Source organism: Hippopotamus amphibius, chromosome 7, assembly GCF_030028045.1.
Source record: "Hippopotamus amphibius kiboko isolate mHipAmp2 chromosome 7, mHipAmp2.hap2, whole genome shotgun sequence".
NCBI lineage: Eukaryota > Metazoa > Chordata > Mammalia > Artiodactyla > Hippopotamidae > Hippopotamus > Hippopotamus amphibius.
The window spans coordinates 148,348,225-148,363,670 of NC_080192.1; the positions used below are offsets into that span (position 1 = coordinate 148,348,225).

Genomic DNA, 15,446 nt, shown 5'->3' on the forward strand with positions numbered 1-15,446 from the left:
GACCCAGTCGTCAGTCCCCACCTACCACGTGGTCTCGGAGCACGACAGGTGCAGGGCACAGACACGTCTCTGCGTGTGGCTTTACCGCAGGAGGGGAAGGTTCCCCGCGTTCCGGGTCGGGGAAGAACCAGCACAGGTGGAGGCCCGTGCGGCCACGCCCAGCCCCACCTCCCGGCTGTCACCTCGGCCGCTCAGCCTCCCTGACACGCGTGGCTTCACAGGGGAGACGGGCAGTGCTGACGACTGCTTTACGGGCTGACGTGGCTAACAGCTCCCCCAGGACTGCCCGTGAGCCCCGAGGGGGTCCCTCAGAGGACAATCAGAGGCACCCAAGCGAGGGAGGGACAGGGAGGGCCCAGAAGGCGCGGGCGGCTGGGAGGTGGAGGCCTCGGTTCTACGTCCGTTGGCAGCTCCAGGATGAGGAGACGACACACGTATCCTGTGTGGTCCTAAGAATCACCGTCCTTCCAGGAAATCTGGGTTCTGCTCCCAGGAGGAGGGGAGGGATGCAGGCTCAGGCGTCCGCGGTGACGGACGAGGTGGCCCTGAGCACATCCTGTCCGTCCTGAGAGTCAGCAGAGAAGCTGGCTGAGAGGGTAGGAGACGCAGGCGGAAAAGGAAAGGAGGCAAAGTGAAAATTGGAGAAAAAGTGAGACGGGTGTGAGGGTGGTGAAAATAATCTTCCATCCATTTGGCTGGAGGAACAGGTGTATAAATACGTATAACATGTAAATAGTCCTCACGGCATCCCACCCCCAAGGAACCCATCAGGCAGCGTTTACAAAAGGAGCCAGACGACTGCGAGGTGCTGGGGTTTATTCATCCGCACGTGTCCGTGTGTCCTGACCCGGCACTGGACAGCACGCGCGCGTCCTGACCCTCCCCCGGTCCCCGTCCCGTGAAAATGGAAACAGACGTGAGAGGGGTCTGGCTCCGGCTCCACGCGCAGCACACACGTCACGGACGCTGGCTGCTCCCTGCAGAGGAGGGGTCGGGATCCACAGGCCGGGTCCTGCGGGAGAGAAGCCGCGATGAGCTCCAGGCACACCGGACGCCTCCCCCTGGCCCTGGCCTCCGCAGGCCGAGGAGGTGCCCGGTGGGGACGCTGTTCCCGGCGTGGCGGCAAAGGCCTGTTCTGGGTGTGTCCGTGGCGCCTCCGCACTCCGGGGCGGTATTTTTGGTCCCACACGTGGGAGGCGGGTGCCAAGGCTGATTCCACGCTGCCTCCAAGGACAGGATCATTTTGGCTCTAAATACCACCCAGCCCTGAATGCCAGGCAGGCCCCAGGGAACAGCAGTGACTCCGATATAACACCACTTGGACTCACGCATATAAGGTAAAAATAGTGAAACCAAGTTTAGATTGATTTTTTCACACGGATTATAATTATTCCATGTTCTAAACATGCACGTTTTAAAAGACAACATTTTATCTCAGCCTCTGATTCATCTCCCATCAGCCTTAGCCCGTCCTTGAGACACGCCAATGCAGACGCCCGACTGTTGCCCTCGGGTTGGACACCGTTCGAACACATGAAAGGCGTTTTCATTCCTCTCCCTCTGCCTGATTGATTCTAATCTGTCTTCACTTTTTAAAAAGTAGGTTAACTTTCTGACTAATTAGCATTCTCCTATAAATACAGTTTGTAGGAGAAGGAAACCCGCAACGGGACACTGCGAAGGGGATGGGGCCAGGCGTCAAGTAGGCCCGGCAGGTGCACAGCAGCCCCGGCTTTTCCAGGGACTTTCGCGTCTTAGCAGAAACGTCTGACTCTGTAAACCTCAGGAAGGCCAGGTGTGAGCCCACCTGCTCCGAGTCCCCCGCGGGAGCGTCGGGGCGGGCGTGCTCACGTCCTGGGGTTTGCCGCATCCTAGTCGGGAAGCCCCTCTCCCCTCCCCCTCCACGATGGGCAGCGAGGATGTTGCACCCACATGCGTCCTGTGGACACACACGCGCCCGGCACTGCTGGGCGAGAACCGGAGCGAGCCCAGGCCCTGGGACCTCGGAGGGCCAGCAGCTCCCTCCCCGTGGAGACCAAGAAATGCCCGTAGATTCAAGTACACATCTCGGTTTAAAAACAAAACTGAGAATTCCGCGGAGCACAGCTGAGGTAGCCGCTTACCCCCGCTGGGCCCTTGCTGAGGCTCCACTTGGTAAAGTCATCACCTCATCCCACGAGTGAACATGGAAACGACAGAGAAGGTCATAGCGTGAAAGCGGCTTTGATTTGGCTGTTTCTAAGACACAGTCGGATGCTGAGATATTGGGGACTTTCAAAACCGTGTCCCAAGATGAAAGGACACCCAGCGCACGGAGGCCGTGGACCTTCACCTCTGCGGGGCTCTGGGGGAGGGGACGGTTGGGGTAAAGGGGGTGAGTGCTGAAGCCCGGCCTCGGGGATCGGAGCCCTGCGAGGGGACAGCAGGGAGGAAGCCCGGGGACCCCGCGGAGCACGGAGATGTGGACTCTGCCGGGCCGGGTGGCCGCACGGGACACCTGAGCCGCACGCTGGGACCTGCTCTGGACGGCGGGATGGGTAGCTGTGCTGGAACTGCTCCACTCAGCCTTCGATGCAAGAAGCATGACTACGTTTTTTTAAAAGAGAAATTGACAAATAGCAAAAAAAATTAACAGCAACAAAAGCAACAATAATCTGTATTACAGATTCAGCTGTCTGGTCTGCAGCCACTCCTACAAGGTCAGTGAAAACATATACATTTTTTGGCCAGCTCTGGGCTCTGGGCGGCAGAGCAGGTGCGGTCCGTCTCCCCGTGGGCCCGTCCCCATCACAAAGAGGCGGGGAGGAAGTGCACCACCGCAGTGTGGACGTGGACGTGGACGTGGACGTGGACGGAGGGTTCACGTCAGGCAGAGGGGAGGCCGCACGGCTGGGGGAACCATCACGGCTTCTCGAGGATCAGTGGGGAACATTCAAATGAACCCTTTCCCCCAGTTCCCATCACACTTCCAGTATTGATAAACAGTGCGAAATGCAGCTGCCAACTGCCACCGCCACAGGACCCTGAACCAGTTGGTCCTGAACAAAGCAACGCTGCAGTCTTGCACCTCCGACCCTGGCACTGATGGAAACAAATCAGACTTGGAGCAAACGACAAAACCATGGGCACCTCAGAGGATGACACGGACACCTCACAGTTTCCACTGACTAATAACCGCTTGGTAAGCACAGTTGGGGTGAAATTTAGACCAAAAGTGTTGACCCGAGACGCTCAGGCTCGCAGAAGTAACTGTGCAGACGAAGCTCTCCGGGCTGGAGCCCAGGCGGCAGGACGGAGGTGGAGCAGACCGCCACCCGCGAGTCAGGGGTCGGTGTGAAAGCGGCACAGAACAGGATTCACCTTGAGGACTGTAATTTCAGGGGGATAAACCGTGTGAAACTGGGGTGTCTTCTACTCGTGTGAAGAGCTGACTGAGCAGCAGGTTTAGTGGAGGTAACTCTAGGTCAGAGCCTTTCAGTGAAAACACATCAACGTTGGTATATTTCTGATGGAAACGTTTACGTTAGTAATTGTTGCCCCAAAATATACAGCCTTAGACCCAAAACAGTAGGGGAGGTAGAGCCGGGCAGAGTGAGAATCAAAAACAGATGAAGGTCAAGGCCCAGGGAGCGCCTGGCAGGGTCCTAAGAGCTGCCTCTCTCTGTCTGTCTCTGTATGTATATCTCTCGATGTCTCTCTGTCTCTGTCTGTCTCTGCCTTTCTATGTCTCTGCCTCTCTCTGTTTCTCTCTCTCTCTGTCTCTGTCTCTCTCTGTAGGTCTCTCTGTCTCTGTCTCTCCCGTCAGTCCCCCCACCCACCCCCTGGCATCCTCGTGGTTGGGACGACCAGGTGTGGGATTCGAAGACGGTGCGGAGAGAGGAGGCTGGTCTGGGTTGGCTGACGTCAGGGCAGCAGCACGCAGATGCCCAGGGGCTCAGAAGGAGCTTCTGGAGCAAGTGGGCTGTAGGCCTAGGCTCCTTCCATCAGGGCTCTGAGGACGCCATGTTTTCAGGGCACTGCAGCGACTCGGGGCTTGTGCCGAGAAGCCCCGTGGTCTCCATAAAGAACGCCCGCCCTCCCCCGCGGGGTGCACAGGTCATCCAGGTCAGAGACACTTTGCAGACACGTTGTTGGGCGTGTTTTTCAGGCTCCAGAGTCTACAGTCAATGAGGCAGGTGCCTCCCTCCCAAACTTCCTCGGGAAGGTGTTCATTTAATCTACGGCTGTCGGTCTTAGAGAAGACAGCTATTTCTCTTGAGCGTGTGGGCTAGTGGCATCACAGTCTTCATAGTAATGAGGTGATCGCTGTTTAACAGGGATGTCCACAGACACACAGTTGCATCCGAATACTACGTTACGGTGACATCCGCTCTTCACGATGGGAACCCTTGGTGGATGTGATTACACAGCCCGGCTGGTTGGGTGTGTTTCCCTATGGCCTGTCTCAGTCTTCTCGCTTAATTGATTTCACGGTTACCTAAGGGTTTTAATTATTGATAATATCTACGCTTTCAAGACCAAGTGATTCTGAAAACATAGGGGATGTTTCCTGACATCACCTTCATCTAAAACTCCAGACGCTGTTTGCAGTCAGAGAAAGTCACCGTCTCCCAGCGGGAGCAGTGGGGCCTTGAGGCCAAGGCAGGTGTTGGGTACTCAGTGATTAGTCAAAAGCAGCCCTGAGGACAGGTCACCCCCGAGCCAAAGTGGACCTTGAGGACAGGTAGAGGCCCGGTGGCCGGGAGCTCGGCCCTCAGACCCCGGCCACGTCGGGCAGGTGACTCAGTGCCTGGGGGGTGCTGGGGCTGCAGGGGCAGGTCCCAGTGTGGACAGGTGGACCCCGCTCTCTCACAGTCGGGGTCTAGGCCTGTGCGACCAGGTGTGGGCGGGGCTGGCTCCTCTGGGGCTGCGAGGCCGAGGCCCCCTCCCAGGCCCCCTACTCGCTCCTGCTGCTTTGCTGGGAGCCTGGGTGAGCCCCGGCTCCGGGTGCAGCAGCCAGACCGCTGCCTCCACGTGCACGCAGCCTTCCCCCGCGCCTCTGTGTCCCAGCTCCCCCTTCTATAAGGACAGCAGTCCTGCTGGGTTAGGGCCACCTACCCCAGCACGACCGCATCTTAGCCGCTTTCATCTGCATTGACCCTGTTTCCAAATAAGGTCACATTCCGAGGTACCAGAGGTCAGGACACGAACACGTGAACTCTGGGGACACCAGCAGCCCGCGAGGAGCACGCACCTCTCACCCACGCCAGGAGGACGGCGACGGGGACAAAACCACTCAGCACACCTGACGCGGGACGTGTGGCTGTTCCCACATGCTTGCCATTTGGAGAAAGAACTTCTCCGCCTCATCTGAACGATGGCAGACGTTATACTGTGAGAAGCCGTGCGTCTGTTAGCAAGCGTGTCCCTTAAATGTCACTCACCCTGAGGTCATAACCTTGTGTCATCTGAAGTCTGAGGCACGGGGCAGAGGAGGGGGGTCTTGGCATATAAAAGAAAGGGGTTTGGCTTTACCGCTGCATCTCGGCAGGGGGTGGGTAGGACAGAGGTTCGGGGCGAAGAGCTGCCCCTTCCAGGTTCTCAGCATGAACGGAAAGGCCACGACCTGCAGTTATGGATGAGACCCAGTTATTGATCACAAGCCGTGGTGTCCGTCCCAAGACCTGCGCGCCGAGCTCTAGGGTTCTGACCATTAGAGACCCGTTCCTGTAAGATGAGCGACGCCCCCGGGAGACGCTCCCTCTCGGGTTCAGCTGCTGGTGGTTCTGAACGTGCCACGGAGTCGCCAGAAAGGACGGGGGGCGTGTGCAGCACTGAGTTCACCGGGAAGATGGGACGCGCACCAAGGGCCCCCCGGGAGCAGAGGGTCAGTGTGACGTGAGGACGCAGCGGGGGGGCTCTGGAGATGCTGTGCCCGTCACAGAACCAGGAGTTCTGCCGCCGGGCAGAGGGGACTGGCCCCGAGAGGGCTCGGAAGGTCCGCCCAGCCCCAGAGGCCGGAGCAGACGGGGCCTGGATCCGCTGCTGGTCAGGGTGGCGGGCCGGGGCCCTGCGGCCAGACTGGGTGCGCGATGGCGTCCACACAGTCTCTGTTAACCGCGCACTCGAGAACCAAGCAGCAGAGTCTGCTTCCTAAGAGCTGGGGGTGAGACGCCGTGGTGAGCGGTGGGGATGGAGTCGAGTCCCCCAGGAGGTGGACACGCGGACCCCCCGGGGAAGCCCCGGCTCAGCTTTCAGCCCAGAGGCGCGCAGGCCTGGCCCCCAGAGGCCTCGACGGCTGTGCCATTTTTAACATAAAAGCTCATCTTTCAGTTTCCCAATTTCCCCAGAGCCTGCTCTCGAGGGAGGGGAAGGAATGAAGAATCAGGTTGTGTCCAGGGATGACCTTTCTTCTCTGAGAAACCTTTGTAAGAACCTTTACTCCTGACGAGAGTCTTGCCGTGCAATCACTTCATGTGACCAGGAACCCAATATCCCTGAATCTCCGTCCACAGACGTCCAGCGTCCTCTAAGGTGTACGCGCGGTCACCCCACCTTCTTTACTTAGCGCAGAATGACAGAGCCAGGGAGGCTGATATTTTGCACAAGGCAGCTCTGGAGACAGAGGGGCTTGGACGCCGTGCTCTCCACTGGCTTCGGAAACATAAAGCAGCGGCGTCCCCAGCCGGGCCCACAGGAGAGGAAGCTGCAGAACAGCGGGGACTTACCACCTGCAGACCACCGTCCAGGTGAGGCCCGCCAGGCCGCAGATGAGGACAGCGCCCAGCGCGATGGAGACCACGGACGCCCGCGGGAGCCTCCCGGAGTCTGGAGCAAAGACAGAGCCAGTCGGTGAGCCTGCCCGGCCGAGGGCAGTGCCAGTGTGCCCTCCTGACCCCCAGCCCCAGCCGAGTGGCCGTGGCCCTGAGAAACCAAGTTCCTCTGGGTAATTTTCCTTCCACAGACCCCCTCGCTCTGCCCTGTGGGATGTCCGTCTCCTGCTGTTTTGTTGTACTTGGAGCTGAGCTCTGCTCCGTACTGAGCTCTCTTTTTCCTACTGCAGTCGCTTTAATAAAATGTCTTGCCATTTTAACAGGTCCTAGTGCATAATTTTTCTTTTACAGGAACTGGAAGCCAAGGTACGATGCCGAGATCAACAGCTGAGTGGCTGTGTGACCTGAGCTCGCCCCTTGCCCTCTCTGTTCTGCACACAGGAAGCAAACTCCGTGCTTCCCTCCCAGGGACGATTCACGGGGGTGAAACTAGCTGAGGGATCGGAGCAGAGCCACCCCGGCCAGGGCTTCACGCCAGCCCTGTGTCTCAGGCACCACGCAGGCGCAGGTAGAACCGGCTGGCCGCCTGCTCCCACCCAGCATCAGGGGCCCTGGCAGGGCAGACATGCACGGCCAGGGGGCGACCCTTCAGTCATCCCTGCTGGCGATGTCGACGCCCCCCCCACCGGCAGGGGCGCCTGAGGGCCGTGGTCTCACCCACGCAGGTCCTGCCGTCCTCGCCGAGCACGTGAGGGTCGGTGCACGCGCACTGGAAGCCACCCTTGGTGTTCCTGCACCGGGCGGATGTGTGGCAGGGGGGCTCCGTCACGTCTTCACACTCGTTGATGTCTGCACACACGATGTGAGGTTAGGGCCCAGGCTCCTGCTCCCCTTCCCCGTGAAGCCAGCCCCTCCCCAGCTCTGTCCCTCGTCCCGGAGGCAGAGGGACGTCACCCCAGGATGGGGCCGTGCCTCCTGCACCTTTGAAGAGAACACCCCCGGACGTCCGCTCCTCTGCTCAGCCGGTCCCCGGGCTCAGACCCGCCCCCTGGAGCATTCTTGCGGCGGCCGTGGCACAGGACCGCAGACGGGGTGCTTGAACCAAAGCAGCTTCCTCCTCTCCCGGTTCTGGAGGCCGAGGTCCAGACAGGGCCCTGAGCTCGCTCGGAGGCACACGTCCTCCCCGGTCTGCCCCGGCTCCGGGGCCTCTGGCTGTCCTGGCTCCCTTGGCGTGGTGCCGTCTCTGCCATCTTGCGTGTTGGTGGGGCCGTCTTCCCTCTGTGTCTGTCCTCTTCCTAGAGGGACACCGGTCCTACGGGACCAGGATCCACCTGGTGGCCTCATTCTAACGACTGCACCTGCAAAGACCGTATCCCTAACAAGGCCACATCCCGGTCCTGAGGGTTGGGGCTTCAGCACACCTTCTGTGGGGACACAACTTGACCCGTTTCACAACATGGTCCATTTCCTCCCATCAGAAGCCAGAATTGGGGACTCTGGTTCTGGTCTCCTCACCCAAGGAGTCCGCCCAGAACATGCAGCAGCCCCACGCGGGTGGCAGGGACCGTCTCAAGCCTGTGCGTCCCCAGATGCCCGGATCAGTCTGCACCAAGGCCAGGGCTCTGCTCACCTGGGCAGGTCGCTGTTTCCCTGCGGATAGCATCCCCAGCCCCTCTGCACGATGGTCCCATTTCCCTAAGCACATCTGTGCCGACAGCAAACCCCACTCTCCCCACAGACGCGGAAACGTTTGTGTTCCTTTATTACGTAACCTCTCGGCAGTAACTAGAGCGAAAAGCCACAGACCCGTGGCTTTTTATCCGTTCCGACTTCGCGACTTTAAAGCCCTCCAACGAGACTCATTACAGCTCATTTGCTAGTTTTTTTTGTTTTTTTTTTTTTAATGTGATGATCTTTGGGAGTGAGCAGGATTTGAGCAGAGAAGAGCAGGTGTTCAGCTGAGCGGTCGCTGCCCTCTCTGCAGCCGTGGACGTGCAGGTAAGCGATTCGGCTGAGGATGGGCTGCAGCCCTTCTGTCACATCAGTTCACAGTGGAAGTGGGATTCCCTCCCTGCTTCATCCCAGAGCCATTTCTTTTCTTGCGATTCTTGAGTTAGAAACCTCTAGTAGAGGCATGGACCAGGCAGAAAACATCAATGAATGGATAAAGAAGATGTGGCACATATACACAAAGGAATGTTACTCAGCCATAAAAAGGATTGAAATTGAGTTATTTGTAGTGAGGTGGATGGACCTAGAGACTGTCATACAGAGTGAAGTTAGCCAGAAAGAGAAAAACAAATACCATATGCTAACTCATATATATGGAGTCTAAAAAAATAGTACAGATGAACCCAGTGACAGGGTAAGAATAAAGATGCAGATGTAGAGAACGGACTTGAGGACATGGGGTGGGTGCGAAGGGGAAGCTGGGACGAAGTGAGAGAGTAGCATTGACATATATATACTACCAAATGTAAAACAGATGGCTAGTGGGAAGCTGCTGCATAACAGGGAGATCAACTCAATGATGGGTGATGACCTAGAGGGCTGGGATAGGGAGGGTGGGAGGGAGGCTCAAGAGGGAGGGGATATGGGGATATGTGTATACATACAGCTGACTCACTTTGTCGTACAGCAGAAACTGGCACAACAGTGTAAAGCGGTTATACGCCAATAAAGAGCTTAAAAAAACCACATCTGTGTAAGTGGGCGAGCGCATGTGTACCAAGGGCGGCCCTCGTGGGGCTGCCTGTCAGAGGCTCGTTTTAGAGATATCCTGCCTTGACTATCAGCGAGCTCAGACGAAGTCACAGGGTTGGAGAGAGAGAGTCAGCACCCTCCTCCCTGGTCCCGTCTCCACGGGACACTTACAATGTTGAAATAAATAGGTCCCACTGCTCTCTGGAAAGCAGGCTTTCAGTATTCACACGGCTCCAAAACTCGCATTTTTACCTCGTGATGTATTGATGTGTGTCTTGCATGTGCCTTCAGGGAGGGGTTAGTTGTTGGTATGAAAAGTTACGTTAGGAAAAGAGAGCAGGTGGGGGAGATGGCTGGGAGGATGTCGGGAGCGGAAGAGTGACGGTGGCGACATCCTGAGCACCAGGGAGGAGCAGCAGGACCTCCCTCCCGGGGAGACGGTGTGAGCTGGGAGTCAGAGCACCTCCGGGGGAGGCAGGGGATCCCGGGGCGCTGACTCTCCCTTGCTCTCCTGGTTCTGAGCTTTTCCCCTCTTTTATCTGCACTTTGCAGAGACCTGTGAATAGAGCTTCGGGGTCATGCGTACCTAAAACAAACAGCCAGCATAACGCATACAATGTCCAGGGGTTTACTCAGTGAGGACGGAAGACACACACATCGCGTTTACGCCGGGAGTGCGCAAGGTGCCCACGCTCCCGGGGCACGTGTCCTTGTCCTGCCGACACGAGGACCGCAGCCCTGGATGACGTGGGCATTTCAATTTTGCACCAGCACTAAATGGAAACCACGCTAAAAGCGTCCAGCTGGGTTATGCTTTTGCCCCTGAAGATCGGTCTACAGAACATGACTACGGGGAGTAACAAGGAGCTGGCCTACGGAGGGACAGACGCACGCAGGTGTCGCCGCGTCTCGGACAGCTGGGGTCCCGGAAAGTGACTCTCTGACCAGAATCCGGGAGGAAGGCCGTGCCCGTCCGTCTCCTCCGAGTCCACTGTCCTTCACAACCAAACCCCGAAGAGATGTGGGGGTGCCCTCCTCGTCCGGCCCACCTGCTCCTGGTGCAGAGCTGGGCGTGTGAAGATCGCCTTAGCAGTTTGACCGAGGTTTTCCAGCTCAGGTTGGTGGTTTTTGGCAATAAATTCCCTCAAACCCTCAGGTTTCTGGCCTTTCGTTTCCAGTCGGCTCCCTCCGCCAGGCTGCTGCCTGGACGATGCCCTACGGCCCCGTATCTTCGCGTCTTCGTCCGTCTCTCTCGCCTGCAGGGAGCAGCCTGGGCCGTCCGGAGCCAGGTGCCCCGGGCTGAGCCTTGAGGGACTCTGCTGCAGCCTCTCCCGGGCTCTCCCTCCACTTTCAGAGTCTAGGTGGCCTTCGTAACCCTTCCAGGACGCAGCACTTTGGAGTCCCCAAAATTGAAATGAAAATTCTATTACTGTGGTGAAATACATATAACATGAAATGTACCACCTTCCTTATTTTTCAGTGTACATTTCGGTCGCATGCAGTACATTCAAATGTTGTCACCTGTGACCAACCTCCATCTCCGGAATTTTTTCATCTTCCCAAATTGAAACTGTTGCACCTTGTTTCCATTTCTTGCAAACTGGCCCCATTCCTGCCTGCGTCGCTCTCCTGCTCTCCTGCTTCTCCAAGGTCTTCCTGAGACGCAGCTTGGAGGGAAACTCGAGGGCGCTTCTCCCAGGGGCCCAGGGAGGCGTCCCGCTTCTGCTCGCGTGGTCCCGGCTCCGGGTGCTCGCCAGGGTATAGGAAGACTGGGGCCCAGGGCAGGGAGGAGGATGAGGTTTTGCCTGGAAACGGGCCCCCGCAGGTGGGGGGGACTGCTCTCCTGATGCTTCCGGAGGAAGCACTTCTGGTTCACGTGAGGATTGGCTCTGCAAGCTCCTTCCTACAAGGCTCCTGAAGTTCCAGCCTCTTCCTCCGCCTCTGTCCTTCCCCGGTCACCCTGTCGGCAGGTCGTGAGCTGACCATCTTGGTGCTTCGTTTTCTAGAAAGACGTCAACTTGGGAACATAGGCACTGGGGAAGGGACACGTTACTTCCCTGCAAACAGTTCCTGGAAGAGAATTACGCTCAGGGGCACCTCTGCTTGAATGACGTGGATGTCTGTATTTACTTGGGGTTTACGTCTAGTTCTTTTAAACTGAAGTGTAGTTGTCGTATATTGTACAAGTCACAGGTGTACAATACAGTGATTCACAACTTTTAAAGCTTATTTATTTTTAAAGGAGGTTTATTCTTCATTTGTATTTGAAAAAGCCAGACTTGGGGCTCCAGTCAGGAAGAGACACACCTGTTAAGCGACTGACCTTTACACGCCGGGGGCTGGGAATCCCAACCTCGGCCCGTGCAGGCGATCTGCTCCGGCCCCTGGAGCTGGAACCCGGGGTGACAGGAGAACACCAGCACGCGCTTTCCAGACTCCTCACACAGCAGGAAGGCCCCGTCTTCCACCGCGTCCGGGAAGCCGCAGGCATCCTCTGGGCCAGGTTGACAGGTACGTGCAGTCAGGGCAGGGCCCCTTCTTTGCCCTCCTCTGGGACTGCCTCCCCCCACCTCTGGACGGCACTCCTTCCTCCCCCACACCCTCAGCCTCCCAAGGGGCTCAGGTCAGCCATCGCCTTCCCTCCAGGCAGGACGCAGGACAGGGCCCCTCTCCGCACTGACCCTCCGGCTGCCCGCCAGCCGCAAAGTCGTGTCTCTCACTCTCCCCCAGGTATCAGCCGTGACCAGGCTCCCCACCCACCCGAGGAAACGGCTGCCATGGAGGGGGACCGCCGTCCTCACCGCAAGGCAGGGTGGATCTCAGCCCCTCTCCTCCTCTGACCACAGCTGAGCTGGTGGCCGGCAGACCCTCCTGAGGCTGGGCCCCGAGACCAGTCTCTGCCTTGGCAGGTACAGGCCTGCGCTACCCCCCAGGAGGGGCCGGGGAGCGTTGCCTCAGACCGGCCCCTTCCTCACCAGGGGGACGCCCCTGGGACCAAGCAGCCGCAGAGCTGAAGCAGCCGCTCTGAGCAGCAGTGCTCCTGCCACGAGACCGGGCCTTGACCCTAGAGGAGACGCTGCGGTGCGCGGGTACCTGGAGGAGGGGCCTCCCTCCACGCGCCCAGGTCCATGCCCGGGATGCTGTCGCACGACTCGAACTCCTGGGGCCACGTCCCGACCCGGAAGGCGTCACGGGGCACGTGGGAGAGGCCGGTGTTGTCGCAGATGACGCGGGACAGGGAGTGCCGGCCCAGCTCCCGCCTCTGGGCCTCCGTGAACACCTCCCGGTTCTCCCACCAGAACCTCCGGAGGACAGACGTGAGCCCACGTGAGAGCACACCCCCTGCCGTGCTGGCTACTCCTGCCCGACCTCTGTGCCCATGCCGCTCACGCCCACAGCCTGCGACCCGCCTCGTGGCGCTGGAGGCCGGGCCCGTCCAGGAGGAGCCAGGCCAGGCCAGGCTCCGGGCAGACGGTTCTTTCTGTTTAGGGACCCAACCAACCCACGTGGCTGCACCCATGGTCCCAGGTGCAGAGCTGCCTTTTGGACAAGAATGAGGAAGGCAGAATCCAGCCTCGGAGGGCTCTGCACCTGCCCTACAGGACGTGCCCTGAGGCCCCGTCCCCGCAGGCTCTCCTCTGGCCCGATGGCCAGGGGACTGCAGATTCTGGGAAACAGTCTCACTTGCCTCCCAAGACGCTACATTGCTGCCGAAGCCCAGGGCGCCCGACCCGAAGGCCGCAGAGCGCTTCTCTCTCTCCACCACGTAAAGCCCCCCTTCCTGCGTGGGCGTGGGAACGCCTTCCGCACCCGACGCCCGCTGAGGGCCGTGCAGGGAAGCCGCCACAGGCGCCTACCGGTCACCGTCCCTCAGGGCCTTCATCTGCTTTCCGATGATGCAGGCAAACAGGGGGCCGGTCCGCGCCCCGGGGAGGACGCTCTCGGCTAGGCCTCCCAGCCACACATCGATGTTGTCCGGGTGCCGGTACACGTCCAGGATCCTGTCGGCCGCGCTCCCGTTGGCGGTGGCGGCGCTCAGGTCGGCCCGGGTCTCCAGCCTAGACAAGCCGCAGAATTTCCTCCACTCGTTGTAACCTGCGGGGGAGGAGGGCCGAGGCCGCTGTCCTGGGATTGGGACGCTGTCCCGTCCACCCCGCCGGCTCTGCGCCGGCGAGAGCTTGGGCTCTGGCAACAGGGTCCCCGCCACAAGCCCACCGCGCAGCCCCACGGCCTGTGGACCTTGGGCTATCCCGGCCCGGGCGGCAAGGGGCTTAGGAGAGTCTGTCCACAGACCAGCACCACACAACAGGCCCTCAAGAGAAGTGCCATAAAAACATGTGGACACAAGGAAATGCATTATGACGGGACCAGTTCCCCTCAGGGTGCTGAGGCATCAGGACACAGAAAACTGGGAGGCGGGGGGCCGTCCTGTGTGGATGAAATAGAACTAGAGGAAACACCCTCGCATTTTCAGGTAGATGGGGCGGGGCTACGTAGGCAACAAAGAGACGTGCGGAGCCAGGGGAGGGAAAGCCCTCCAGGTACAGGGGGCCAGCGGGAAGAAGACGATGAGGGGAAAGAAGAGATAAACTGAAGAAAGGAAGCATCAGTGAGCATCTAATCTGAGCGTTCAGCAAACCGCTGTTGGATGCTCTTGGGTCCATCTGTCACAGCGCAGGACCACGGTTCAAAGTCCTGGAGTGCGGTGTGCGGTCTTGCGCGTATGTCACAGCCTCAGCAGCCGTGGTGGGCACCTCGGCCCGGATGCTGCGGGCGGGGGTAGCTTCCCCGAGAAGGGCGCTGCTCAGCGACACACCTGCCGGCTGGGATGGGCTCCCGTGACGAGGATCCTGCCCCGATGGGCATCCCAGCCCTTCGTCAAGGACACCAGGGAAGACTCCTGCTTCCCCACCTGGGCACCACCAGTGGTGATGTGACTCTGCCACGGGGTCTAGGACTTAGTCTATTTTAGGCCCGACCATCAGAAACATACGTTCTGAATTTCCAACCCCCCAGGGACGGATGTCACAGAGGCACTAAGTTTGATTTACAGAGAAAATATACCTCCACACACGGGGCACCAAGAGAGCAGAGCTGCATGGCCACGGACAGGAACAGAGGTCTACCAGATGGCTGAGCCGCAGGAGGCCCGGAGCAGAAGGTGGGGGATGGGGGCAGGCCTGGCCTCAGGTGAGGGGTGGGGGTCAGAGTGGGTGTGAACAAGGCGGGGGGCAGCCGCCTAGCCAGGGAAGAGGGTCCTCCCTCACACCATTGACCAGGAGACTGGACCAGCGACAGCCCAATGGCAGCGGGATGAGGTCCACTGGCCCCAAGGACGGTCCGAGAGGGAGGGACGGGCAGGAGGAGGGCATTCTGAGTTGCGGGGCCTGTCCTGGGGAAGCCAGGCCCGGAAGAGTGGCCATCTGCCCAGGAAGTAAACGGCCTTCCCGGACTCGTGCTTTCTGGACCCCTGGGCCCCTTCCTGACGGGGACTCAGGATGTCAACCATGTCCAGGGTCTAAGAAAAGCTGAACGGCCTCAGTCCCACAAACTACAGTGTTTTGAAAGCCGTTTCTTAGATGTTAACTGTAGATCTGCAGACACATTTCACTGCAAATCAAGAACAGGCAGCTAACCCCCTGCAGGAAAGAAGCCGGGAGGGCCCACCTGGCAGGCCGTGGTCCCGGCCCCTCTGCAGGTTGATGGACGCCAGGTCCAAGGTCCCTGAGTCTGACAGCACGAACAGCCTCTCCGTCAGCTCCTCGTTCATCAGCTGGCCCTGCACCGGCAGCTTGGCCGCCCTCGCCAGCAGGCCCCTCATGACGGGGTCCACACCACCTAGAAAGAGCACAGAGAAGGAACGCGCTTTCTCAGGTGAGTCCTGGCGAAACACAACAAGGCCTCGGATTGTAAACTCTGCTGGTCCTGAACAAACGTCTCTTACAAGCCCAGGAGCTCACCTCCAGGGGTTCCCAAGTTTCCTGGCCCTTA

At 59.2% G+C, this 15,446-nt stretch overlaps 1 protein-coding gene across 1 annotated transcript in view; it reads right to left on the bottom strand.

Annotated features, from left to right (window-relative positions):
* Positions 1 to 6,703: 6,703 nt before the first annotated feature.
* Positions 6,704 to 15,446, bottom strand: part of TPO (thyroid peroxidase) — a 30,089-nt gene continuing 21,346 nt past the window's right edge. Inside the window, exons 8-13 of the mRNA XM_057742681.1 lie at positions 15,123 to 15,293; positions 13,313 to 13,550; positions 12,549 to 12,757; positions 11,779 to 11,949; positions 7,470 to 7,601; positions 6,704 to 6,807 (exon numbers count right to left, since the gene is read on the bottom strand). Coding sequence (XP_057598664.1) covers positions 6,704 to 6,807; positions 7,470 to 7,601; positions 11,779 to 11,949; positions 12,549 to 12,757; positions 13,313 to 13,550; positions 15,123 to 15,293 — 1,025 coding nt within the window. The remainder of the gene's footprint in view (positions 6,808 to 7,469; positions 7,602 to 11,778; positions 11,950 to 12,548; positions 12,758 to 13,312; positions 13,551 to 15,122; positions 15,294 to 15,446) is intronic.